Raw genomic sequence first — 26,116 nt, forward strand, 5'->3', positions numbered from 1 at the left:
GTTACTAATGGTTAGTTCTGCATTAACACTGTAGTCACTGGATAACTAATAAGTAAGTGTGATTAACTAATCAGTAAGTCATTGCACACATTTGTTTGGGGTAAGTAACAATTAGTTACTTTTTTATTAGTCATTATTAACTACTAATTGGTGGTGGTTGGGGAGATTCCCCCGTTCATATGTAAAGCGCTTTGAGTACTGAGAAAAGCACTTTATAAATGTAAGGAATTATTAAAATTATTATTATAATAAATGCACTGTAAAAAATTGTGCCGTTAAAAAACAGTAATCAACTGGCAGCTTGGTTGCCAGCAAGATAATGTTATTTTACGGTTCTGCCTCTGTTAAAATACAGTTCTACTTCGTTAATTTACAGCTCCCCTATTTTAACAGTATGTTAATGTTATAATGCCCTGAAAGCAACTCATTTCATTTAGGAAACCAATTGCAGGATCCATTCAAGTTTATAAATATATATATATATTTATATGGTGGTGTTAGTATTATGAACTTAATACATTTGAGTCCATTGAACACAAATATTACTTCTAAAATTGAACTGCAAACATTTAAACTTTCACACAAATCTCATGTAGTTCACCATAAGCAAACTACAAAGTTACTGCTTTAAAATAAAACAACAGGCAGCATAACATCAATGATCTACTGCCCATCCTTGACCTAAACAACCACACTACTCTTCAGCACAATGGTAACCCAAAAACTGAGCCAAATCCTGACAAAACAAAACATTAAACACTAACCGATCTCTCACATTATCATCTTGTGTAAATCCCCTGATCAGTTTTTAATTTCACATGATTTAAAAAACAAAATACAAGGACTTTTCTCTAATGTCTGTGTAAAATTAACATATTTCTGTATGCAAATTTGACTGTTAGGTTTTCTGTTTTTTAACAGCACATTCTGTTAAATAACAGTAATCAACTGGCAGCTTGGTTGCCAGCAAGATAATGTTTTTTTACGGTCTCCTTCGGACTGTTAAAAAACATTAGCATTCTGTGTTTTTATATCTTACATATTTAACCCTTTAAACCCCATCGCAAAATCCTTGGTGTCAAAAGAACACTGCTTAATGTGTCCACACTACAAAGAGTAAAAGACACAGAGCCAATGTTGAAGTTAATGAGATAATGAAGTGATGATTGAGTGATTAATGATGAACAGCTGCTGTTAACAAACACAATCACTGAATGAAAGATGAACAAGAACCGAATTAAAGAGAAAACAAGCAGAACTCAACTTACAGACTTAGAAGAGACTCAGACTTACTCAGATTTCCTAAGATCTCACAAGAAGATCATCAAACAACTCCACAAACAGCATTACCATCTTCACTTATTACAAACCAGTTAGATTTTATTTTATATGTAGCCTACATTAGCTCTTACTGAGAAGTAAATCATAAATTGTGGTTTCCTGAACAGGTATTATCTTAAACCAGGAATAGTTTAATTAGGAAATATAACAAGTTTTAACAAACATGCCTAACTAAAAACATTACTTGTGCATTTTCAGGCGAAACAAAGGGCACTGATGTATTTTAAGATATGTCAGTGCAAGTTGTTTTGAGTTTGGACAGCTCTAGTCTAATCACTAAATAATAGTTACCATTCTTGTGATCAGCGGTTGCTTTAGTAGGACTCTTGATCCTTGGGTTTGCTATTTGGTGTTATATTTATTCATGCTTATCAATGTGATTTGAAAGACATTGAATATGGCAAAAAAGTATAAATAAATTATTGTCACTGACTAATGACAGTTAGGGTGTTTGTCTCATGAGTCAAAAGTTATTTACTGATTTATACAGAAGCTCATAAGTGATTAGATGGGTGTCAAGCCCATATAGTAGTCTTATAATGTGACAGAAACAGAGTATTGATGTAGCCAGAGGAATCTTAAAAACATTGGGATTAAATGAAATAAAAATGCAAGCAAAATTCATACACAGACATCAAGAATCAGGCTATGAATCTCAACAATGGTGACTATCAAATGAAAAGCTTCATGCTGCAATGCATGCTAGGTATCTGCATAGTACAAAACTCATTAGGCCGATGAACTGTTTTTCCATTTTCTTTTGTCACCCTAGTTGAGAATCGTAGGCTGATTCTTGATGTTTGTGAGTGTCATCTGAGAACTGGTTTCAAGTTTGCAAAAATTCATTTGTAGACAACTCTGTCAAGCTATCAGATTAGTGGACTAATAATAATTCTTATGATTCTGATTCAAATATGTAAATACTTAGTCATAAACATTCCTAAGTATTATTAATTGTTATGATTCAGCTCCATGAATCTGGTAAAATAAACTACTGATCTACAATCACTCATCCAACCTCACGAGACTCTATCATCTCTTGGGTTTCTTTGCCATAACAAACATGTATCATAAAGACACAGTTATAGCAACCTGACTGTAAACCAAGTCAAGAGCCCAACTAATGAAAACAGTGATCACAATAATGGTGACTTTAAAGAAATTGCTTGTAAAGTCTAGTAAACACATGCTTGTTCTCAGTAAGAACTGTTGTAAATGTATAACAGAAATCAAGTCAAAGTGGTTTCTAAGTGAAGATTGTAATGGTGTTTGTGGAAATGTTTAATTCTCCTCTGGTGATATATGGAGAGATTTATTGTGTTATGTTATTTTCAGTTGATGTTCATCAAAGTCTTTGTGTCTATAAGTGTTTCTGCTCATCTCTTCTCTTTTTTTATTTCTCTTTTCTTTAGTGATTCTGTTTATTAGCAGCAGGTGTCAATCATTAACGCTTCAGTATCTGAACTCATTGACTTGATTTCAGGTGGATCATTAGGACACTAATGTAGGGAATAGTGAATAAGGGTGTATGGTGTGATTTGGGACACAGTCTTAAACGGTGGACTCTCAGGGCTGTAAATTCACATTATTCTGAGAACTGTTTTTTTACAGAATGCAGAATTTAACAGTATACTTCTGTTTTTGTTAAAAAACAGAATCATACTGTTAAATTTGGCTGTTTTTTAACAGCAATTTTTTACAGTGTGCCTCCTAGAGAAGTACACATTAACCAATACTTATTTAAAGTAACTATGAATTTCCTACTTTTCACAGTCCTAGTTTGTTTTGCCTGTTTCTCCATGTTTTTCCCAGTCATCATCCTCCAGACAATCATCCTCTATTTCCCACAATCATCTTTTCTCCCACACCTGAACTGTGTTTGTCCTGACATTTATGAGGCTCATCACTCCATTGCCCGTTCTCTTCTTTACAATGTTTAGACATCTATGTAACATTCTAGTTAAGTTGGTGAATGTTTATTATATATTCAAGTCATTTATTCATTAAAAGTTATGTTTGTTTTATCCCGTTGTCCTCACCTTCATCCTCATATATGAACAAACCATCTTCTGATTACATAAAACAAGGTTAACCTGAGGCTTTGACTGAGTTGTGTTTTTGTATATAAGTCTGTGGGTGATGATCTCTTTAAGAAATTATATGTGAGAACAAATTAATGTACTAAAAAAGCTACGGTACCATACTCTCAGATCTTTTTCATTCGCAGAATTCCAAATTTTTCCAAAAACTATTTTTGTGGAAAAAGCAAAAAAGTCTGCAGATTCCATCTGGCCCTGCACATAAGATCAAGCAAAACACAAAAAGATGTGTAAAAAATTATCACATCCTTTTAGTGCATCTCACATGTGACAAAAGTAGCTTTCTTTTACCTCAGAAACCTTGACAATATTACCCATTTCATATGCAGAAAAGCTAGTTCACCCACTTATGACATTAACCCCTGATTTTAGCCATCTTTCTAAAATCGCTGTGCATAATAACCGATGAGCACATGAAGATTTTTGGCGTGTTGATTATTTTTATCAAGCAGCAGCAAAAACACCAATTTACGAAAAACTTTTAACTATAGGTGCCAATTAAATGGCAAAACCGATTAATCTGTCTACCGTACTTTCCAGGCTATAAACTGCATCCTTCAAAAATGCGTCATTAAGACAAAATAACATATATAAGTCGTAGTGGACTATACGTCGCGTTTAGAAATAAACGAGTTGACGATGCGGTAGCGGTTTTGTCTCCGGAGTGTAGTCCTCATCAGAGTCAACAATGCTTTCATCACGGAAACTCTTCCATGCAAAACACCGTTTATGAATCTTCCACGAAATTCATCTTCATCACAGTGTAACTAATGGTAATAAAAAACTTTTATCAATGCAATCTGTTTTTAGCTTTGTCTTATAAATATAACTAGCCCGTTTACCGAATCAAACAAAATATATTTTCAACTTTACCAGTATCGATATGCTAGCTTAATAGTGAGTACTAAAAGCCATCCTATTTGTTTATATTCATAGTGATAAAGTTAGGTGTATTATTACATGTGATTGGGACATGATGTTACTATGCACCGCACTCCTTCCTCTCCGCTCGTCTCAGGTAAATGCTTTCTCCAGCAGAGCAGTCGGCATCGCGTGTGTTTTTATACTCTCTTTCTCAGTTTACTTACATTTTAATTATGTATTGGAATATAAAGACAGTTTAAACAAATTTGTAAAAAATATTTTTTAGATAATTCCTGCCTATCCTGCCTTTAAACTGATTACAATTGTCTGTAAACGCAGCTAGTGTCGAAGTTTAAATCTAGTTTAAAGACACATCACTTTAACCAAGCATTCACAAAATTCAACTTATATCACTGACTGCAATCATATCAGATCAAATGCAAATGATTATCTTTAGCTTGAAATGTTTATGAAACGCATCTATGCTAATTATACTACATTTGCAACTGTACACCTCTGCAATATGGACATAACATGATAACCTATTACTCTTCAATGTAATATACAAAAATCAAATCATTGAAATAATGTGTATTGTGAAAAGTGCTATACAAATAAATGTATATTTAACTATGTACATTTAACTTTTTGTCACAAAATCATTGCAGTACATTACCATTTAAGTAATTTCAGTATATAAAATGTGGGAAAATGATTAATAAACAATGAGCAAGTGACTCTAAACTTTTACAAAGAAGTGTATGTAGATAGGGTGCTTGGTCCGCACTATTTGGACGGTAATTGTTTCTCATAGGGACGTAAGGTATTTTTTCATCATTTACAGAGGGTTGTCAGTGGTTATTGCCATCCGAATACAGAATGTCAATGTTTTCCTCAGACCACCCGCATAAAAATCCCTAGCCGAATTACCTATTGTTTTTTTTATTGAACACCAAGGTTGTGTGGAAATTTAATTGCCGTCCGAATCCAGATCTCTGAGTTTAAAAAAGAGGTTTAATGCAAAAGTTTTCCTGCACTGCCTTTATGACCACTGAAAAGCACCATATGGTCACGCACTTCACGTTTATTCTGCATAAGTAAAGTGGATTTCTTTGCATGCATTTTGAACATCTACCCGAAATCTCGAAAACGTTTAAAATGTCTATTAGCAGCAACAAGTGCTAAATAAAATTTTAAAAATATTCAATCACACAACAGTATTCAATATACATATAATCAAGTATCCAGGTCATGCTTAATAACCACACGTGCAGCGCATTTCCAGGTGTTATGAATCATAAACTCACACATTCACCATGAATTTGTCTTCATCCGAATGCATGAGTTTTATCGTGGAGCAGGCATGCAAATATATTTTTACTGACATCCTCATGAGTAACAATTACCGTCCGACCATACGGCTTATGCCAACATGAAACATATTTAACTCATGCACCTTTGAAACAGCAATGTTATGGAATAATATTTATTGACACATAATGCACACATCTGATTTGAAATCAAAGTGCCATGAGTCACGACAAGTTCTTTTTAAAGCATTAACAGTTTAAGGTTAAAGTGCAATTCACAATTAGGAATGTTACATTTTAAACAATGACCATTTGAAAGTACAATGACTTTTCTTTGTTAAATATATTTTCATCAATACAAATATCTTTGTCTCTGTTTGTGTCATCACACTGGAAATGTTTGTTGCAAGCACTGTATCATGGTCATGCACAAACTGTTAAGTTTGATTTGTGGGTTAGTTTAACATAAACATTTATGGAGTCTGTTTACTTGGCAAGATCTTTCATGATGCGTAAGGAAGAACCTCTGTATCCAGCACCAAAGTGATTCCAGTGGTTCAGGTAGTGGAAAAGTTGGTACAGTTGCTGCCTCTTTGCAAACCCAGCTGTCTTTGGGATCTTCTCATGGTAAGCATTGTAAAAAGAGCTCCCAAAGCCGCCAAATATGCCAGCAATAGCCAGTTCAAACTCTGAATGCCCATAAAAAGACGCTGGGTCAAAGATGACTGGACCGTCTGAACATTCAGCCACATTTCCTCCCCAGAGGTCTCCGTGCAGAAGAGCTGGGACAACTTCAAGGTCTGTAAACAACTCAGGGATCTTCAGCTGAACAGATCATACAAACAATGAGAGACTTGAAAGAACTGTGTGCTATACTGTACCTATAGACGATTTGTCGTTGCCTACACAGGAAAATCCCCAGTGTTAAATTAACTCTACCAGTGTTAAATCAACACTATTTGGTGTTTATATAATCCACACCAAGATCGGTGTTAAAAAAGACTGGTGTTAAAAATATAACTCTGAATCAGTGTTAAAGTTAATGAGATAATGAAGTAATGATTAAGACTTAATGGTAAACACCTGCTGGTCATTCCGTGTCAAATCAATTACATTTTGGAAATGTTCCTGTCTCTACATTTTTATTTTGATGACTCATTTTCTGGAGAAAATAATACTAAAATGATAAATGAATACAAATTACTAAATGCAATAGATGAATACTGTTAGGTGTATGCCTCCAAAAGCTGCAATCTTTCACGTTGCCTCTCTATCATCATCTCTGTTTGAAAAATAAAATAATAACTTGCAGAGTTATTTTCTAAATGGATACGTTTAACTTCTAAACAGCTGTCAGAACAAAATACAAGTGCTCAACTATTCCAGCATCCACACGCGTGATTTAGTAGACAAATCTTCTTTCTTACGTGATGTAACACAGAATGTATCACATTAAATCTTAAGTTTGTGTTTGTTTTGGGTTCATTTAAAATCACCATTATTGTGATTAATGTTTCCTTTAGTTAGGCATTTGTCCATTGACCTTCACAGATCTAACTCTCCTCTTTTAGCAATAGCAACAGTGTTTAAATAAGATCACTTGTTTGTTGTGTAGATGAGTAGAGATTGTTTATTTTTGTTGTATTCTACTCTCCAAATCATTTAGACACTTGATCACAAATTAATTATGAAGAAAGTGAAGCATGTAAATAGAAGCGCTATACCAGGGATGGGCAACTTCGGTCCTGGAGGGCCGGTGTCCTGCAGGCGTGATTTTTTTTCCCAAACCAGTTCAGATAGGAGTTTTACTTAAACATGAGCTCAGGGGCAGAAAGAAATTTGATTGGTTCACAAAAATGACCAATGAAAGTCCTCAACCGGAGCCTTCAAGGCAGCTTCTGCAGTGAAGCAGTTCGAGCTCACCGTTGGTCAGGTGAGTAGCGCAGATGGTTAGATAGGAATGTGACTGGTTTGGATTTCAGCTCGAAATGTTTCGAGCGTTTAAATTACGTGTTACCACGTCTTCACGTGTCCGTGGCACGACTTTCTTTTTCGTGCTAGTTTCACGTAATGGTTACTCAATATTTTTTCCTTTTTTCAAACCATTGTCGTTTGGGATTGGGGTTAGATTTGTGGGTTTTTTTCATTTTTAAACTGTTTTCGCGCGAGGATGAAGTTGGGTTTGGGTTAGAATGTCAGTGGTTTATACATTTATTTGTCAGAAATTTAAACTGCTTTCACTTGATGTTGGGGTTAGAGTTGGGTTTGGGTTAGGATGTCATTTTACATAACAGAAAGTTGTTCTAACCCCAATCCCAAACGACAATGGTAAGAAAATAGGAAAAACAATTGAGTAAACATTACGTGAAACTGGCACGAAAAGAAAGTCGTGCCACGGACACGTGAAAACGTGGTAACACGTAACTTAAACGCTCGAAACATTTCGAGCTGAATTCAAAACAGTCACATTCCTATCTAACCATCTGCGCTACTCACCTGACCAACGGTGAGCTCGAACTGCTTCACTGCAGAAGCTGCCTTGAAGGCTCCGGTTGAGGACTTTCATTGGTCATTTTTGTGAACCAATCAAATTTCTTTCTGCCCCTGAGCTCATGTTTAAGTAAAACTCCTATCTGAACTGGTTTGGGAAAAAAAATCACGCCTGCAGGACCGAAGTTGCCCATCCCTGCGCTATACAAATAAGACTGTATTGAATAAGACTGCCGTAATGCTTTAGTATTTTTTTTTTCTTAAGAGAGACATCATGATTTCTGATACAAATCTCACCTATGGTGACAGTAAGAAAGTTGTTAAATTTTGTCATGTTGCAATGCATGATAGGAGTTATTAATGAGTTTTCTACAATCCTGGTACCCAGCATTCATTGCGGCATGAAGCTTTGTTGTTGATTGTCACCATGATTGTGTTTTATAGGCTGATTGTTGATGTCTCATTGTGTCTGTCTAGCACCACAGATTAGATTTGGGTAAACAATATTTAACTCTTCAGGGTGTGTGGATTTTACAGGACTGTTGGATTTCATGGGAGCTTCACAGGGTTGGCAGAATGTAAAATTATACACTTATATTCAGTGATCAATTTTTTCGTATGAGATTATTGAATAATAAGACTTATACTTTCACAATAAATAACATAGTAGCAGTTTAAAGCTTGACTTCTCTGCTCTAACAGATGTGTTACACACACTGCCATAATGAGCAGAAGATAACTAACAATAAACTTCAAGACCCAAGTACCCAACTAAAGGAAACACTAATCGGCAGAATGGTGACTAACTTTATTCATTTATTTTCAGCAGTTCTTTAGAAGTTAAATTTATCATCCATGTAACTCTGCAAGCAAGTTGTAATTTTAGTTTTCTAACAGAGATGATGATAGTGTTAATTTAACTCTAGTCATTTTGTCTATTGCATTTAATATTTTGGCTTTCTTCAACATTTTAGTATTACTTTCTCCAGAAAAAGAGTCAACAAAATAAAAAATTAAAGACAGGAACAATTCCAAAATTTTGTTGATTTGACATGGAATGACCCGCAGGTGTTCACCATTAATGACTCAATCACTTCATTATCTTATTAACTTTAACACTGATTTAGTGTTTTTTTAATCATTTATTTATCATAAATCTTAACCATATCGTTCTAAAGTCCTTCGATTGTCTTCAGAACACATTTTTACTGTGGGTTCACACAAGCCGCTTTGAGGCGTCAAATTCACGTCAACCGCGTCTAGTTTGCCGCTTGAGCATTTTGAGTTTACTCCCTTCATTTACACGTGAAAGCCGCACGTGAAATTCTAGTCATCGAGACATTCACACGAAAATTTGTGTCATGGGAGGGGCTTCTAAGACTCTGCTTGCTTCCTGTAATCACGTTACTAATAGAGCAAGCTCATGATTGGTTAACGCAACACGTTTTTCTGCTAAAGTTCACATTTTTCATCTCGCACGTTTCCCGTGGCAACCCTCAATTTGCGGCATTTGCATGAACTAGGGGCGCAGCGACAACTCCAGACGTGCTTCAACGCGTCTTCACATTGAAATCACTCGCACTTGACGCCTCTACCACGGCTGGTGTGAACGCATTAGATCTTTTTAATGAAAACCTGTGACTTGTGACTAAAATATCTCAAATGTGATATAGATAAAATATCTAAAAATGTGTTTTGAAGACAATCAAAGGACTTGGTGGTTTAGAACGACACAGGGGGAAATGATTTTTGATAAAATTGTAATTATGGGGTGAACTAACTCTTTAATTGGGCATGAAAGAACATTCTCCCATTATTAAGATCTGAACAGTGAGTTTGGTAATTCACTGCACCCACCCATTAGTGAATAAATGAAGATTTAACAAATAATATATCTCAAACAAAGGCATGTAGGTTTGGTATTGCTCTATAATAACCATATGACATTAACAAACATTATTTCATTACACGTGTGATATACTGGCCATCTCCAAGATCTACTGACAGCCATATAAATGTGTGTGTTCATTAAAATATTTCAAATTTTGGATATTGTGCCAATTAATGCATAATAACAATCTGAGCTGTATGCTTTACTTGGAGTTTGGTCCATAGTTCCCGGGCTTCTCTGTCTCCATATGACTGCTCCACCAAGCTAAGCTGACATTGAAGCCGTTGCTGAGAGTAAAAAGACACCCAATCATCCTGCCAGTCATTTACCTAAATAAAGATAGAAACATAAAGACATTTTACTGGATAAATTATACACTTTCAAAAATCTCTTAATATAATTCCCTCCACGTGATTGTTAGATGGTAGATGTTCACCTGAGGGAGATAACCGCAGCATGTGGTCACATGAAACCCAAACTTATTTACTGCACCAATTTCAGACTGTCCTGATCCTTTTCCTTTAAAGATACAGAAACCAAATTTGAAAATTTTAGTTGAAAAGTGCCATCAGGCCATTTAAAGCTGATTAAATTCCCACATTCAAACATGTTACCAACAGTCTGCTGCTCCTTGTTTTCTTTCTCTATCTGTCTCTTGTTGTAAAGGTGCAGATCAGCCAGCTGATCCCCAAGCTTGGCTGAGTATCTACAAAAGCAAACAATAACTCACATGTTATTAATCCACCTCCTTTAGGTTTTAATGGATTCGCATGGTTTTGGGCCATACTTATTTAAGCTCCTCATATCCAAATGATCCATTATGAAAACAGATCCACCTCTCTCAAGGTCCACAACCTTCACAGGCCTGGGTACTTTGACTGTGTTTGTTGACAGGATCGCTTCCAAGCTCGCCATCTCTCCATCAAACATCCTTCTAGCCTAAGAAAGAAATATACAGTAGTAGAGAGAAAGAGAAAGCAGGTGAGAGTGAAAAATAAAAAGTGAAAACAAAATCAACCTGTTGCACTTTAAGTTTTTATTATTATTACGCATCCAAAAGAATTGAAGCCAAAACATTTTGGTCGGCCCAAGGTGAATAATAGGTTAGAGAGTTTATACCCCGTACATCAAACATTTCTGTACCTCAGTTAAATTTAACATTGCATTAGGAGTGCAAAGGGTTTGATCCCAGAGAACAGACAAACTGATAAAAATGTATCTGAAATGCAATGTAGGTCACTTTTGATAAAAGCATTTGCCAAATGCATAAATCTAAATAAAATACATCAAAATGTGTTTTGTGGTATACTAAAACTTCTTGGATTACATTTTAAAGTATTTTAGGGATGTTTCTGACTTTTTAAGATTTTAATGTAGCAGGAATAACTTTAACTCAAGTATGCGCTAAACTTTACTTTTTCATGTTTGTAATATCTTTAATGAGTGAAATTCAGGAAGATGTAAGACCTCCTCTTTGTGATTGATCTTGACAAACACTCGTCCAGTATCAGTGTCATAGCTTTGGCCCTCACTGATGCATCCTCCAGCTGAATGTCCAGCGCTTTTTAACAGCACCGTGCCCAGCTCTCGCTTCAGCAACGCCTCCATCTGTCAATACAGATCTGTCACAACAAAACCAAATACAGTCATATGAAAGTTTTCGGGTCATACACAACTGATTTTGCTGCAACTTACTTACAGTTAAAGAATAACTGCTTCTGGGCGACTACATGTGTTGTATAACAACATTGGCGTGTGCAGGATTAATGTCGCTTTACAAGATGTCAAAATAAAAGTCCCGAATAACTTCGTGCGTGTGGAAGTATGAGTTGTAGTATTTTAATATGTTGTTCGAATGAGAACATAAAAAATCATTTCAAGATTTAGTTTTATTTTAAATTAATATTTTTAATTAATTATAATTTAAAATAATTATTAATATTTTGTATTCGATTATATTTTTAAGAATTTATGTTTTGTGTAGTTTTTATTTTTTCAAGTCCATTATTTTATATTTAATGAAGCTAAAAAAAAGAGTTTAATACTTACTCAGAAATTAAATTAAAATGATCTAATATAATAAAATTATAATAATAATTAAGTTACTAACGAGTAGTTTATATTTGCCAATGATAAAATTCATGTGCAAATGCACGTTACTCTGAATGCACTTAAAATGCTTTTAAAAGTGTACAGTATACTCAGTGTTTGTTTTATTTGTACTGGTTTGAAGAAATCAAGTGCATCTCTCTTCGTTGGCATCTCTCACACATTTTTTGTTCACTGGCGCCATCTGCTGTTAGGTCCTTAAAATAGCACGAATAGCGTATTTGAGCATGTGCTTATTCGTTAAATCTAATATTAACATATGACACAAACCCATCCTAATTGAACACATAAAATATAAATTAAATAAATGTGGGGTATTCATTCTCTATACATAACAGAAATCATAACATCTTAAACATTACAGTTCATGTTTTAACTCACCCCCACATTATCTTTTTAGCTCCATTTCTAGGGTCAGACTCAGGACACTCCTGTAAAAATACATTTTAATCTCAGAGAGGCTTTTCCTGGCTGAATAAAGGGTATAAATAATATAAAATTACTACATTTATTACCCCTTCAACTGGGCTATAGTCCTATAAAGGTCCTGCAGATAGCTCAGGACAGTAGGCCATAATCCAACCCAGTAACCTAATTGTTTTAATAAAGCGAAAATGGTACATTACCAAATACAAAGATAGTTTATCATGAAACATTATCATAATTATGTGACAATATGTTTTTATTATGCTATCCTGCAACTCTGTGGTGCATGTTGAACAGTATTCTCGAAAGAAAGCCAGGCTGCTTTATTAGAGGATAAATATGTTGTGATGAAATTAGGATAAAAGATGCTGAATAAAATCAATTAAATTGTGCAAATAGTATTTTTTACAGCACATGTTTATGTCGTCTTTTCATACAAAAAGCAGTGCCCTACAAACCTCACAGTGCCAATGGTGACAGGAAAAAAATTAATGGTACTCAAAAGGTAAATGAAGTAAAGTCTGTTCAGGCTGAGGAAGCAGAGTCGTACACATCTCTGTATAAACCACAAGGGGGGCGTTTGTGATTAAGCAGCTGTTAGGTCAATGATAACTCATTGCATATATAATGTCATATAATGTCAAGTTATATAAACTAGTTTAGCTGGTTTTAAAATCTACATAAAAACATGATCAAGATGGTACTGATAATTTTGCAACTTCTCAGCAGGCCCAAGTTTACAAGTATTTAAAATTGTCGAGGTGATGTATAAACATAATTTAATAATGATTGACCATATTATGAATATAATTTAATTTTAAAAAGCATGCATAATGATATTATTATTCAACTGCTAAAATAAAATTCCACTTTAACAGTTGCTTCCCTGTCGAAGTACCCCTTGCTGGTTCATTAAGAATCCGTCCATTTAAATCAGTACATAAGACATTCAAACGCCTCGCTTGATCATGATTGTGATTATGCATTAACGTTGAATGTTGCTGTGTCATTATCATTGAAGGAACAGAATTACAGACTGTTCCCTACAGAGAGAAAGAGAAAATAAGACCTCAAGCTGTCAGCAGACTTCAGGTTTGCCACTACACCATAAACTTGAAGAAGGCAATGTTCAAGAAGGGAGGTGTCAAATGTGTGAAGACAACATATTGTTTATGGCAAGAGTATTATGGTTTAGAATGAATGTGATTGGATCTGGGTCCACGTGCACATATGGCACACGTCTAGGTAAGTTTTTTTTTGTTGGCTTTGTTGTTTCATTTGTTTATTTTTTTATGTGTCTTGTGTTACCGTATTTAAAAGTTCAATCTAAGCATGCACAAAAGGTTTAAATATATCCCAGCAACTGTTTAGGTTAATAAACCCAATGAAGTCCGACCAACCACTTATGGCCTAAATAAAATTTTATTTGGCTGTATAGTTTTTGACAGAATTACTTGTGAGATTTTATCATGTAAGCAAAGTCAAGCTGTTTGTTTCATTTATTTAATTTCGGCCTATGTTTAGACACATTCTGTCTCAGAAATAAAATGCAAAATTGCTGACTAGGATGTTTCACAGTTAATGTACTCCATTTAGTAAAATCTACATTAGATTATACCGATGAAAATAAGTATTTTAAGTGGATATACAGCAACAACAGCACGTGTTTACTTTGTAATGTGTGGTAATTGTGATTGAGTGATTAAAAAGCGTAAAATAAAAACACAAGACTCGCCTTAAAAATGTAAAAAATTAAAAATCTTAAACGAGCTGAACAACTCCAGTGGTTCTAGAAAATGTACATCATTTAGACCTTTCCAATTCAACATGCTAATATGCGTTCAGAACAAAACATTCAATTATCATAATGGTAGCAATAAAACCAGACATTATCACCATCATAATATGCAATTATATTATTAAAGTTCAATTAAAGCTGTATACTTTCACAGGAAACAGGAATCTGAAATATAAAAAAATAAATATTTGAGAATAATCACATCAGCAACCACAAACCATTAATTGTTCTTATATTAAAACTCTAAGTAAATGTGTTTTACTGTAACTAGTGACTAAAAATGTGTATTATCCCACACTGCTAGTATTTAAACACATTTGATTTAACAATACAATTCTCCATAAAATATTTTATTGTTTAATTGTGAACGATCACTGTTAAATATGTACTGTATTTTCTATGACTGAACTACTTGAAACATAGTTAAACACACATTGGGTTTAAAGAGTAACCTCTTTTGTTACCTGTGTGCTGACTCGTAACATCTTAAAGAAACTTTTGTAAATAGTTAAGTAAAAGGGTGCCCTTTGCACCTTATAAATTCTGGAACTTTCCAAAATCTATTGTGAGCTACAGCATTTTAAGACATAACTGGCACTCTCTCGAAGTGAAGGCTGTCCCAAAGACAGTAAACAGAATTATGTTTCTGCCTTTTTACATATCATTGTTTGGCTATGAGTTAATGCAGCTACAGTCTCGCTGTTAATACTTTTTTGTATGTTTAAAAAGATGCTGAAGCATACAATGTAGATGTATTTGCAACATACAATCGTAGCATTATTATGATTTTACATAAAGCGTAAAAAATTTATCGTAAAAATATTTTATACCGTGAAGATTTCTGTATAATTTCTTTAACAAAACAGATGGCTGGCCGCACACTGAATCCAAAAGACTGAGGTCTAGAAAAGTACAAAATTTATTAAATGAAATGCATAGTGCAATAAAGTGCAAAGTCTGAGTTAAAAACCAGGGAACGTGAGCAAACGTTTCAGCAGATTGCTATCCTCAGTGTTCAATATGCAACAAACAAACACCCTCTTTCTAGAAACACAAGCAATTGGAATCTATCAGCTGAGTCCAATTGTCGAAATTATCAATTAGCACTAGGGATGCACCAATACCGATACTGGTATCGGGTATCGGCCTCGATACCACATTTTCTAAAGTACTCATACTCATTAAAAGTCCCCCGATACCTGGAATTGATACCACGGTCTGAGAAATGTCTATGTTTGAACGGCGTGTAAGGGGTTAATGCCTCTTGTGTTGTCCAAAGAGGCAGAGTTTACAACAATCTGGAAAACTAGTCCTTTGTTTTTTTGTTAAATTATATGACTAAAGCTGTTACCTGTAAATTTAAATCATGTTTTTTTATTAAGTACTCGGTATCGGCAAGTACTGAAATGCAAGTACTCGTACTCGTACTCCAAAAAAGTTGTATTGGTGCATCCCTAATTAGCACCAATAATATCAAGTATCCCGTAAAGCAGGAGTGGGCATTCCTGGAGGGTCACTGTACTGCATAGTTTAGCTCCAACCCTAATCAAACACACTTGAATGTCATTTTAAAGTCATATTGAAGCATTTGGTTGCGATTTTCAGGAGTGTTTGATTAGGGTTGGAGCTAAACTTTGCAGGACCTGGGCCCTCCAGGACCAGGAATTCCCACCCCTGCCTTAAAGAGAATCTTAGGCCTAGTCCACAGTAGTGATGGGAGAAACAAAGCTTTTCGAAGCTTCGAATCAATCGAATCAATTGCTTCGAAAATTGATTCAGTTTTTCGAAGCGTTCGAAACATCAAACATGCTGGCGACACCTGCTGGTCAAAATACTGTAAAAGCAGATGTGTCCAAACATTTTACACTTTTTTAACAAAATAATAGCAAGATTTAGATTAAAATATGTTTTAAAAAATTATTTAACTTAATTGAGACATAATTAAAAGTGTATTGTGTGTTTTTAGTTTTATTTAGGGCAAACAGATCATTGAAACAAACTCCCCTTTTAATTATGCACATTTTTGTCATTAAATCTGTTTATAAACAAAAAGTAGACAAAATGCCATCAGAAGGATGAATGTTTTATGAACTTGCAAAATAAAACTGACCCGAGTTTTCCTTACCATATTAGACACTGGTCATTTGTGATCAACTCCCCCTAGTGGTACATCATCGGATTTTCGAAACGTTTTGAAACAGTTATGAGGTAATGAAGCCTCGTTTGCTAAAATCACATGACTTGGCCTATTTGAAACAAGCTCCAAACAAAATTCGAAACAAAACATTCATAAAGGTTTCAGAAGCCTTTTCAGAAGCCTCAGAAGCAGTGGTTCGAAAGCGACCATCACTAGCCCACACGAATGCGGGTATTTTTATATCCGTGACTTTTTTATGCGGTTCGGCCGTTCGTCCACACAAAAACGCAGTCTTTCAGGGCACTGAACCCGAATATTTTTAAAAAACCCTGCCAGGGTGAGGATTTTTTGAAACGCTGTTTGCAGTGTTGTCGTGTAGACAGTAAAACCGGGGGGTTTTGCCTTTGCGACTGAACCAAGCGTGCTGCACAAGCCCTGAAAAGTGAAGCCAAAACGTCTAGATCGCCCCCCCAGTGACTGGTCTCAGTATAGGTCATAAAGCCCGCCTCCCCATGTTATTCAATGGGACTTGAGACCAACTATAAAATTTAATTACACTTCAATTATCTTTTTGCCGAAGCTGGTTTCTGCCATTTACTGTATTTTTTTATCACGCTGATGTAAATTCAAATGTTTGTTTTTAAAATAGGTTTGTGTTTAGTTAGTTATTTAATGATATAAAAACTGTGGTGTCACATCATGATTGACAGCTGTGATATCGTGTGATATGCGCATTCTGCGAGAGCGAGGGGTCTTAATTTCGCGGCTTAACATCCTGCTCACTACTGCGCAGGACTGGTCCCGAAATCGCTACTGCACAGACTCAAGACCCAAGATGTCAGCGCCAAATCTGGAAGAGAGCGAACAGCTGTCGTCCATCTTTTTATTACAGTTTATGGACTGAACCGGTAATAACTTTTTGTAAGGCTTCTGAATGGCTTTACGATTTGGGTTATATCACCGCCTGCTGGTGTGGCATGCTCTTGACAGTGCTTGATAGGGTGTTTTTACATTTCATGTGGACAGAGATTTCTTTTAAGCCGAGCATGTGTGGATGGGATATTTTTGGAGGACTGTGTGGACTAGGCCTAACATAACATAAAATTTATGAAACAAACATAAAAAATAATGTTTCGAAAAAAGAAATCATAGAATACAAGAAAGTTCAAATTCTTCATTCATACCGTCAGGAAATAAAGATTTAAGTTTAAAAATCCAAAAGGCTTCCCTTTGCAACAGTTTATTGTCTCTATCTCCGCCTCTTCTATTAGGTAAAATCCTCTCCATGTATACTGTAATGTAGGTATACACATACAGTAAAGCTTTGTTTTTATTATTTTTGGTTCTTGGCATCACTTTCATCATTCAGAGTGCAGGACACCAGGGTCACCAGGTTGCCGTACAAAGTCTTTGAGTTGCCTGCCAAAGCACATTAATTTAATAGCCTAAGTTTAAATATTTATTTATGTCATATTTTTATATTAGCTTGGTTTGTTTGATGTATGTTAACATTATAAACATATCCACAAGTAAAATAGAATAAAATCAACAAATAAAACCAAAACGTTTTGCGTGACAATATCAAAGTAGCCCTAACTATTGTTTTATCCATTGTTGTAGCTCTTGCTCACAAAAAGGTTGCAATATTCTTAAAACATCTTTTGTGCTCCACAGAGTAAACAAAGTCATACAAGTTTGGAACAACATGATGAGTGTGAGTAAATGATATCTGCTTCCATAATCAAAATCTACAACTGTATACCTTTGTTTTTATTAGCAGATGAAATGATGTCAAGCAGAGTTGGCAGCTTTGCCCGTCCCCCTCCGCGTGGTGTCTTACTGCTAATGTGTCTGTTTATGATCTCATGCCTGTTTATGTACGACAGCTCGTCCTTCAATTGTTTTGTTCGCAGCATTGGACCAATCAGATCGGAGAAAAAAGAGGTTCTGATTCTCATCTGGCTCTGGCCTTTCAATAAATCGTTTGACCTGGAGGCCTGCAAGTCACAGTTCAACATAGAGAGCTGTCGCCTCACGGCGGATCGTGATCTGTACGACAAAGCAGATGCCGTCCTTGTACATCACAGAGACATTATTTGGTACCCCTCCAATTTGCCCACATCCCCTCGTCCTCCGCACCAGAAATGGATTTGGATGAATTTGGAATCGCCATCAAACACGCAACCGATCCCTCATCTGGATAACCTATTTAATGTTTCGCTCAGCTACAGACAGGATGCAGATATCACAGTGCCGTATGGGTGGGTCGTTCCAACCCATCAGGAATTGAATAATTTCATTCCACCCATGAAGGACAAAATGATCTGTTGGATTGTCAGTAACTTTCAGTTTTACCACAAGAGGGCACACATATACCAGGAGCTCCAGAGGTACGTGGAAATCCACACCTTTGGTGCCGCTTTCGACCAACCTGTTTCTGAGGAGAGTTATCAGGAAATCCTATCCAGCTGTAAATTTTATCTTTCGTTCGAGAACTCGGAGCACAATGACTACATTACCGAAAAACTCTACAACGCTTTACAGCTCGGTACAGTGCCTGTGGTACTAGGCCCATCTAGACAAAACTACGAGCGTTTCGTCCCCCGTGATGCATTTATCCACGTTAATGACTTTCCTTCTGTGAGAGCTCTGGCGAAGTATCTGCTTCTTTTAAGCAGGCATGAGACGCTGTACAGGCGGTACTTCAACTGGAGGCGACATTTTGAAGTGAAGATCAGCTCTTTTCCTGCGAAGCATGCTTGCTACAGCTGTGATTTCATCAGACGACACAAAGAGTACCAAGTGCTCACCAATCTTTATCAGTGGTACTGGGGTATGAATGGAGAACTAGATGAGCCATGGTTTAGGTCAAAAGATCATGTAAGACATGTGCATCAGAACTTAAATCAAATAGACTCATAATTGACTCATCAGTTTGATCAATGTTGTAAGTAAGATTATTTAAGCAACTTTTTAAAAACCTACTGTATTTACTGTTTTTCCACTAATATTTTTCAAGCAAATTTCAACACATATGGAAATTAGGTAAATTAACAATGTTAAGTAAATTAACACTGTAAAATATGTGATATCTACTTAAATTTTTTAAAACAATATTATATAATATTTGTAAATACTTTTTAAGGCTTACTTCTTTAATAATTTACTTTTGATTTAATAACCCAGATAGCATGCAACCATTGAAACAATGTTAAAAATCGTTGTTTTTTCAATGTTAATACCATTGAATCAATATCAGGTTTGCACCCTCCATTACTATTGAAAAAATATTGAAATTTCTACAAATCACCATTACCGTGATCAGTGATTGCTTTAGTTGGGCCCTTTACTCTTGTGTTTTAATCTTAAGTTTTCTTTGCCTGTTGAAGCAGTGTTTTAAAATACATCTGCTATTGCAAAGTAATCAAAGATCTAATGTTATCAGGCAGTTTAATTATTGTAGATATACCTAAATAATATTAGTAAAATACAGTTAAAGATGTGTAAGAACTGGACATTACAGTACTAGTTGGAGACATTGTCAGATCTGTTATTTTGAGGATTATAAAAACACATTTGAAAAGTTAAACTACTGAATCGATCTATGAATCTCATCAATGGTGACGATCAACAAAAGAAAGCTTCATGCTGCAATGCATGCTGGGTATCAACTTAACTTTGAAACGTATCTTTCTTTTCCAATGCACATGCGTTTCTACATAAACATATACAAACACCAAAAAAGAAAATAAATAATTAACTTAGTGAATGTCAAGAGTCAATGACCCAACTAAAGCAAACACTGATCACAATAATGATGATTTGTTGAAATTTCAATATTTTTCAATATTAACGGAGGGTGCAAACCTGATATTGATTCAATGCAGTTAACCTTGACAAATCAACTGTTTTTAACATTGTTTCAATGGTTTGCATGCTATCTGGGAATGTAAAATTACCTTTCTTCTTTACATATTTTTTATGACATACTAGATATGATGACAACATTTTCAAAAACCTCAAAGCTCAAAATTTATCACATGACTAGACAGATCAGACATTCCTCTTTACAAAGATACCCGGATTGTAAAAATGTGTTGAGGATTGAGAAAGTTATGACATTTGTAATATTAGAAATCAGTAGAAAAGGTTATATATGGATGTCAATGGAAGGTGTGAACGAAAATGCTGCTTATTCACATGTTTTTGCTGTAACTTTCTCATTTCATCAGATATTTGCATGAAATTTTAACAGATGGTAGAATTTTGTTAGTTCTTTCAAATGAAAACCATTTTCTTTTTTAGTTGGAATGGGCCATTTAGTTGGAATTATTTTGTCATATTCAGACTCAGACCCATGGTTTTTAGAACGATGCCTGCAGTTCTGATGTTCTGACAGGACGTTCACTAATCTACACAACAAACGTGACTACCAAGTTTCCGCGGTTCATTTGAATACCTTCTCCTTCCTCGGTTTCGATGAAATTTTGTCAGTACCAAGATAAAAGATATATATACTGTCAACCCTACCATTTAGTTGTGCCCCGAGTCTAGCGGAAGCACACCGACCGGTTGAAAGTGACACATTTTTAAACAGTTGCTGTAAAATAAAAACACCTCAGGACTGAAAGCTCAAAATATCAAACGCCTCTGGTGGTTTTTCTTCACGTATTTATTGTAGTATTAAGTAAAAAAATACTACAACCATTCGGCAAAAAGTGGATACTGCTTGACACGCATCTTAAGTAAAAGCTGGATGAAACCCAGAAGTTCGACCCAGAAATTCAGTGTGCGTGCCCGCGATGTTAGCATTGCTATATATACCACATTGCAGGGACGGACTGGGGCTAAAAAACAGCCCTGGACTTTCTCCCAAATAGGCCCATCATCCGGCCGTTCGCCCCTAGCCGTGTGCAACAGACACAAGGATGTCCTGATACATGACACAATACTGTCAGACTATCAGACAAGGCTATTTAATATTTTGTCAATGTCATATTAAACTTTGATGTATAATAAGGCTGTGAAATAATGAAAATGGCGAGGCCCTATATTAATTTTGTCTGTAAAGCTTTCAAAAACAACCACCAGGTCTTTGCCAATTCCACAATAATAAACACAAATATGAAAGACAAGGAAAAACTGCACTCTGATGGAAGACAGACAGGAAGTGCAAGCTATGATTTTTTGGTTAAACTAACATTTGGTCAATTATTTAGCCCCCTTTCTTGTATATTAGCACATTTAGAGTGGTAGCAATGCATGCCTGATATTTACCCGTTTAATTCAATACCTAAGTCTTCATTGTAGCAGAAAATGTGAGCTCACTACAACCTCTCATATACAATAAGGTCAATGAAAGAAATGAAAACCAATGCAGTACGATGAATGTCCACCCACAGACTGTTTTAAATGGGGTTGGATAAATATTTTTTGCATTGGTGTGTGTGTGTGTGTGTGTGTGTACCTGGTAATTATCACATTGTGGGGACCAATTGTCCCCACAAAGATAGGAATACCAGTGTTTTTGTGACCTTGTGGGGACATTTTGATGTCCGCATGAGGAAACAAGCTTATAAATCAAACAGAATGATGTTTCTTGAAAATGTGAAGTATCTGAAAGTTTTCTGTGATGGTTGGGGTTAGGGAATGGGGTAGGTAAGGGGAATAGAATATACAGTTTGTACAGTATAAAATGCATTACGTCTATGGAATGTCCCCACAAAACATATAAACCAGAATGCGTGCGTGTGTGTGTGTGTGTGTGTGTGTGTGTGTGTGTGTGTGTGTGTGTGTGTGTGTGTGTGTGTGTGTGTGTGTGTGATTTTGGTTAGATGACAGTTGTAGATAATACAGTTTGACAAGAGTGTACACTATGACAAAAATTTGCTGTAATTATGCAGCTGGTTGCCAGTAACTTACTGTAGAAGATAAAGACTGAAAGAGCCCTATTTTAACGATCTGAAACGCAAGTGTGAAGCGCAAGTGACTTTGTGGGCAGGTCTTGGGCGCTGTTGCTATTTTCCCGGCGGGAGAAATAACTCTTGCACCAGGCGCAAAACAATAAGGGGTTGGTCTGAAGTAGGTTCATTATTCATAGGTGTGGTTTGGGCCTAACGCCAAATAAACCAATCAGAACGCTATCCAACATTCCCTTTAAACGCAAGGGTGCAAGTTCCATGGCGGGTTGCTATTATTATGACGGATAGCAGAGGACATTGCTGCGTCCACCCTCACCGCTAAAAGGGTTTGGGGGCTTTGAATTCGGACCCAAGAAACGCAAGCAAGGTCCAACCCCAAAGTACACTTACAAATCAAGTTCATATACATTAAGGTTTCTTATGAAAATATTTTAATCGTTATTTGCATGAGAATTTTTTAACGCAGCCACACAATAAATAAAAACTATCACCACAATGCTCACCACTATGATTCCCCTTATCTCATGTGTTAATATTTTTTATTGTAACAATTTATGATTTGCAAAAATAACTGTTGCATCTGTGTAGATTAGAAAAGTAAAGTGTGTGCGCGTTGTGCACGCTATACATTATGGTCAAGCATGCGCCCTTAAAATAGCATAATGAACCACGCGCAACGCGCCACTGACTTTAGACTAGTTTTTTTTTTTGGTCAGTGGCGCAATTGTTTTTTGAAACTGCAAAATAGCATCAGGGATGGTTTGCGCCGGAGCACGCCCAGGGAGCGCAAGTTCATTCCCTAGTTTGCCGACGTGCGTCTGTGGAGGGAAAAACCCGCTGTACGCCGGTGCAAAATACGAATGATACATGCGTCACTGACAAAGTCAATTGCGCTGGGTGCAAGATAGGGCCCATAATGTTTCATGTTCATTTAACTTTGAACAAACTGTTGCCAGCAAGACATAAATGTAAAATCTACAGTAAGTTACTGGCAGCTAGTTGCCACTAATACCCAGTAATACTGTAATTTCTACAGAATGTTTTTACAGTGTTGATTGAAAGGTGAAAATAGCCACTTTATGTAAGGTTGTAAATTGTGTCTTGTAAAATTAAGGCTCATGATCCTGTCAGCCTTGTATGTCTTTTTATGTGTTTCATATGACTGGGTCATTTAGCAGCTCTCACTGTTGTCTTGTATTGTGTGGAGAGTCACGTGGCCTGTTTATGTTTTGTGTACCTCGTGCTCTCCTGTCTTAATTCTTGACCCCACCCTCTCGTTTCTGTGTTAATTATTCATTATTGGTTTACACCTGTCACCTGTGTGTCCGTGTTCCCTAGTTTTGTTCTTCCCCTCCCTGTGTCGGATCATTCTGTGTAATTGTCACGTTTAACCCGGTCATGGGTCCTGTCTTGTTTTGCCTTGTTTTACGTAATCATTTATATTCTTGCCTTGTCTACCCCCTTGAGGGTGTTTCTGTTATATAATTAAAGTCTTTTTGGTTGAGAGCTGTCTGCACTTGGATTCTGTCCTCCACACTCATGACAGTTTCATAATCTAATAATGACATTTGAAGGCAGTTTGCTTCCTAAACATTGATTTCAATCTTTGACATGATCTTACTCAGTCAATATTAGCTGGGTTTTCACAGACTAAGTAAAAATAATTAGGATTTATAACAACAACACAGAGGTTTTAAATTACAAGAGTAATTACAAGAGTTAAGTTGTTACATATTGATAAAAATTAAATCTTTTCCATTGTCTGTTCTTTATTTATCCTAAGGAATATGAGTGACATCTTAGACAAATACTTAACTAAGACCTTCATTTGAAGTCTCTAGAGAAAGCACAGCCTCCGGACAATTTCCCCTATAGTGCAATCCACAGTTTGGTAAAAAATGATGACCATGCTATCACTTTTCAGAAAAGCCAGCAATGCTGCTTTACACATCAAAGTACTTCAGTATTACAATCTAATTAATACAAACTCTGCATAACAGACTGTGATTCACAGTACACTTTTGTAAGGGGGTATTCAGAAGTTCACAATATGAATCACACTAAATAAAGTGTGATGTGTTTATATGCTGTCTTTATTGAAATGTTAGCTGCTGTCATGAAGATACTCAAGGACAAACTGTACCTGTAACAAAATCCACCATTTGTTATTTGTTTTTTTATATATATATATATAATTAAAGCATTGTGCTGTTATAATTTAAGTAACCGCTAGGTGATGCTGTGGCCACATCCTCTTATAGCACCGGCAAGACCTGCACTGAATTGAACAAAATGTGTTTTTGAACACGAGGGAATAACTTCTGTTTATTACACTTCAATGTACAACTTGAGCAATAACATTGACACTCTGTAGCTATTCGCTGGTATATGACAAGCAAACGTGCAGCTTTTATGCTTTTTATTCAGCAGTGCATGCTTCATAATTTCTAATTAGGCCCCGTACATGAAAGAAAATGAGTTTGAAGACGACTAGTTAGATTCAAAATGCAATGCTGCTGTTTATGTGGATGGAACCGTGGGTATGAAGAGCCCTGAAACACAAAAATTAGGGCCTAGTAGTATAAATATATAATAAAATATACAGTACAATAAGAATATATAATAAAAGTATAAATATAATAGCAGGTTGTGCATTTCATTAATTAGCTGAGCCTGCCTGACTTTGATTTAACTGACTGAAGATGATTTACACCGAAGCCCAGATGTCTTCTATTTTCAATGAGGGTCTATATCGCTGTGTCGGAAATTGCCTACTTTCATAGTCTATAGTAGGACAAAATCAGTATGCTGGAAAGCTGGAAAGTACTGTATGTCCGATTCCGTAGTATTCCAGAAACAGTATGAAGTATGCGGATGACCTGCTCTGTTTGGCTAGATTTTAAAGAGTGCCTTCACATGGACACTTCACTATGAGGCCACACGAGCTGAAAAAGCCACCAATTTAAAAAAGTGAATAAAAAAAATACAATATATATATCTCAAACACATACTTAAAGGGCACCTATTATGCAAAATCTACTTTTACCAGGACATGAATGTGTGTTGGCAGTGTTTGAACACAACCATCCTACAATGAAAAAATCCACCTGCTCACCTTATCCTCATAAACCAAAGCAGTGTCATTAGACATGTCGTCTGATTCTGTTTTCAATGTGAGGTCACACTGATAAAGCCCCGCCCACTTACAATCCTGCATTACCATAGTTCCGCCCTCAGTGAGTTGTACGCTGTCCACAATATCACAACACCAAAGAGTTTTTTACCTTAAAATAACGTTTCCAAAAAAGTTTCAGTCGTTCATCCATTCGAAACAGGGTGAACGGCACTTTCACATTCGCTTTGCAGCCCTCTATCAGCCAAAACCGCACTAAAGAAGTTTCCAACCGTCGGGCCGCGGTCCTGTAGTCCGAGTGAAAACTACAAAAAACTTGCTTTACGGCAGTGGAGCATCCTGCAGGTTGTGGGTTGAGCATACTCGGCAGGTAAATTATACCATATAGCGTTCATGCAGCTTTTCAATTGTCATCATGGCGGAGCATGCAAGGAAAAGGAAGTGTTTCATTTCGGAGGAGGCGGAGAATTATTTACGACAGTGGTAAATTCCGCTTCCAACCTGTAGGGGGAGCAAAGAGCAAAAACTCTTTAGTATTGCTTTAAATAATGGGCACAGTTGTTGTGATGTCATAGGCCAAAGGACATATGGGTCACA

The 26,116-nt window shown here is 36.0% G+C and overlaps 2 protein-coding genes across 4 annotated transcripts; one reads left to right on the forward strand and one right to left on the reverse strand.

Moving 5' to 3' along the window:
• Positions 1-5,774: 5,774 nt before the first annotated feature.
• LOC135744894 (ketosamine-3-kinase-like) lies at positions 5,775-11,790 on the reverse strand. Of its 3 annotated transcripts, none has more exons than XM_065263279.2 (7): positions 11,695-11,790; positions 11,463-11,617; positions 10,783-10,934; positions 10,610-10,701; positions 10,432-10,514; positions 10,202-10,324; positions 5,775-6,439 (listed from the first exon to the last, which is right to left on the reverse strand). In XM_065263279.2, the coding sequence occupies exons 2-7, from the start codon at positions 11,601-11,603 to the stop codon at positions 6,101-6,103; spliced, it is 930 nt and encodes a 309-aa protein (XP_065119351.1). In that variant the 5' UTR covers positions 11,604-11,617; positions 11,695-11,790; the 3' UTR covers positions 5,775-6,100. The 3 variants fall into 3 exon arrangements, with proteins under 3 accessions (XP_065119351.1, XP_065119353.1, XP_065119354.1); XM_065263281.1 differs by having other exon boundaries at positions 11,463-11,603; positions 11,695-11,783; XM_065263282.1 differs by having other exon boundaries at positions 11,463-11,603; positions 11,691-11,767.
• A 6,550-nt stretch (positions 11,791-18,340) lies between these two features.
• LOC135727133 (4-galactosyl-N-acetylglucosaminide 3-alpha-L-fucosyltransferase 9-like) lies at positions 18,341-19,443 on the forward strand. The gene has a single exon (XM_065245207.2). The coding sequence runs from the start codon at positions 18,341-18,343 to the stop codon at positions 19,385-19,387; it is 1,047 nt and encodes a 348-aa protein (XP_065101279.2). The 3' UTR covers positions 19,388-19,443.
• Positions 19,444-26,116: the final 6,673 nt, after the last annotated feature.

This window comes from Paramisgurnus dabryanus, chromosome 3 (assembly GCF_030506205.2).
Source record: "Paramisgurnus dabryanus chromosome 3, PD_genome_1.1, whole genome shotgun sequence".
NCBI lineage: Eukaryota > Metazoa > Chordata > Actinopteri > Cypriniformes > Cobitidae > Paramisgurnus > Paramisgurnus dabryanus.

Coding starts and splice junctions, on each gene's coding strand:
- LOC135744894 (XM_065263279.2), bottom strand. CDS start 11,603: ATGGAGGCGTTGCTGAAGCGAGAGCTGGGCACGGTGCTGTTAAAAAGC. Junction 10,935..11,462: donor AGATCAATCACAAAGAGGAG/GTCTTACATCTT, acceptor TTTCTTTCTTAG/GCTAGAAGGATGTTTGATGG. Junction 6,440..10,201: donor AACTATGGACCAAACTCCAA/GTAAAGCATACA, acceptor TGATCTGTTCAG/CTGAAGATCCCTGAGTTGTT.
- LOC135727133 (XM_065245207.2), top strand. CDS start 18,341: ATGTACGACAGCTCGTCCTTCAATTGTTTTGTTCGCAGCATTGGACCA.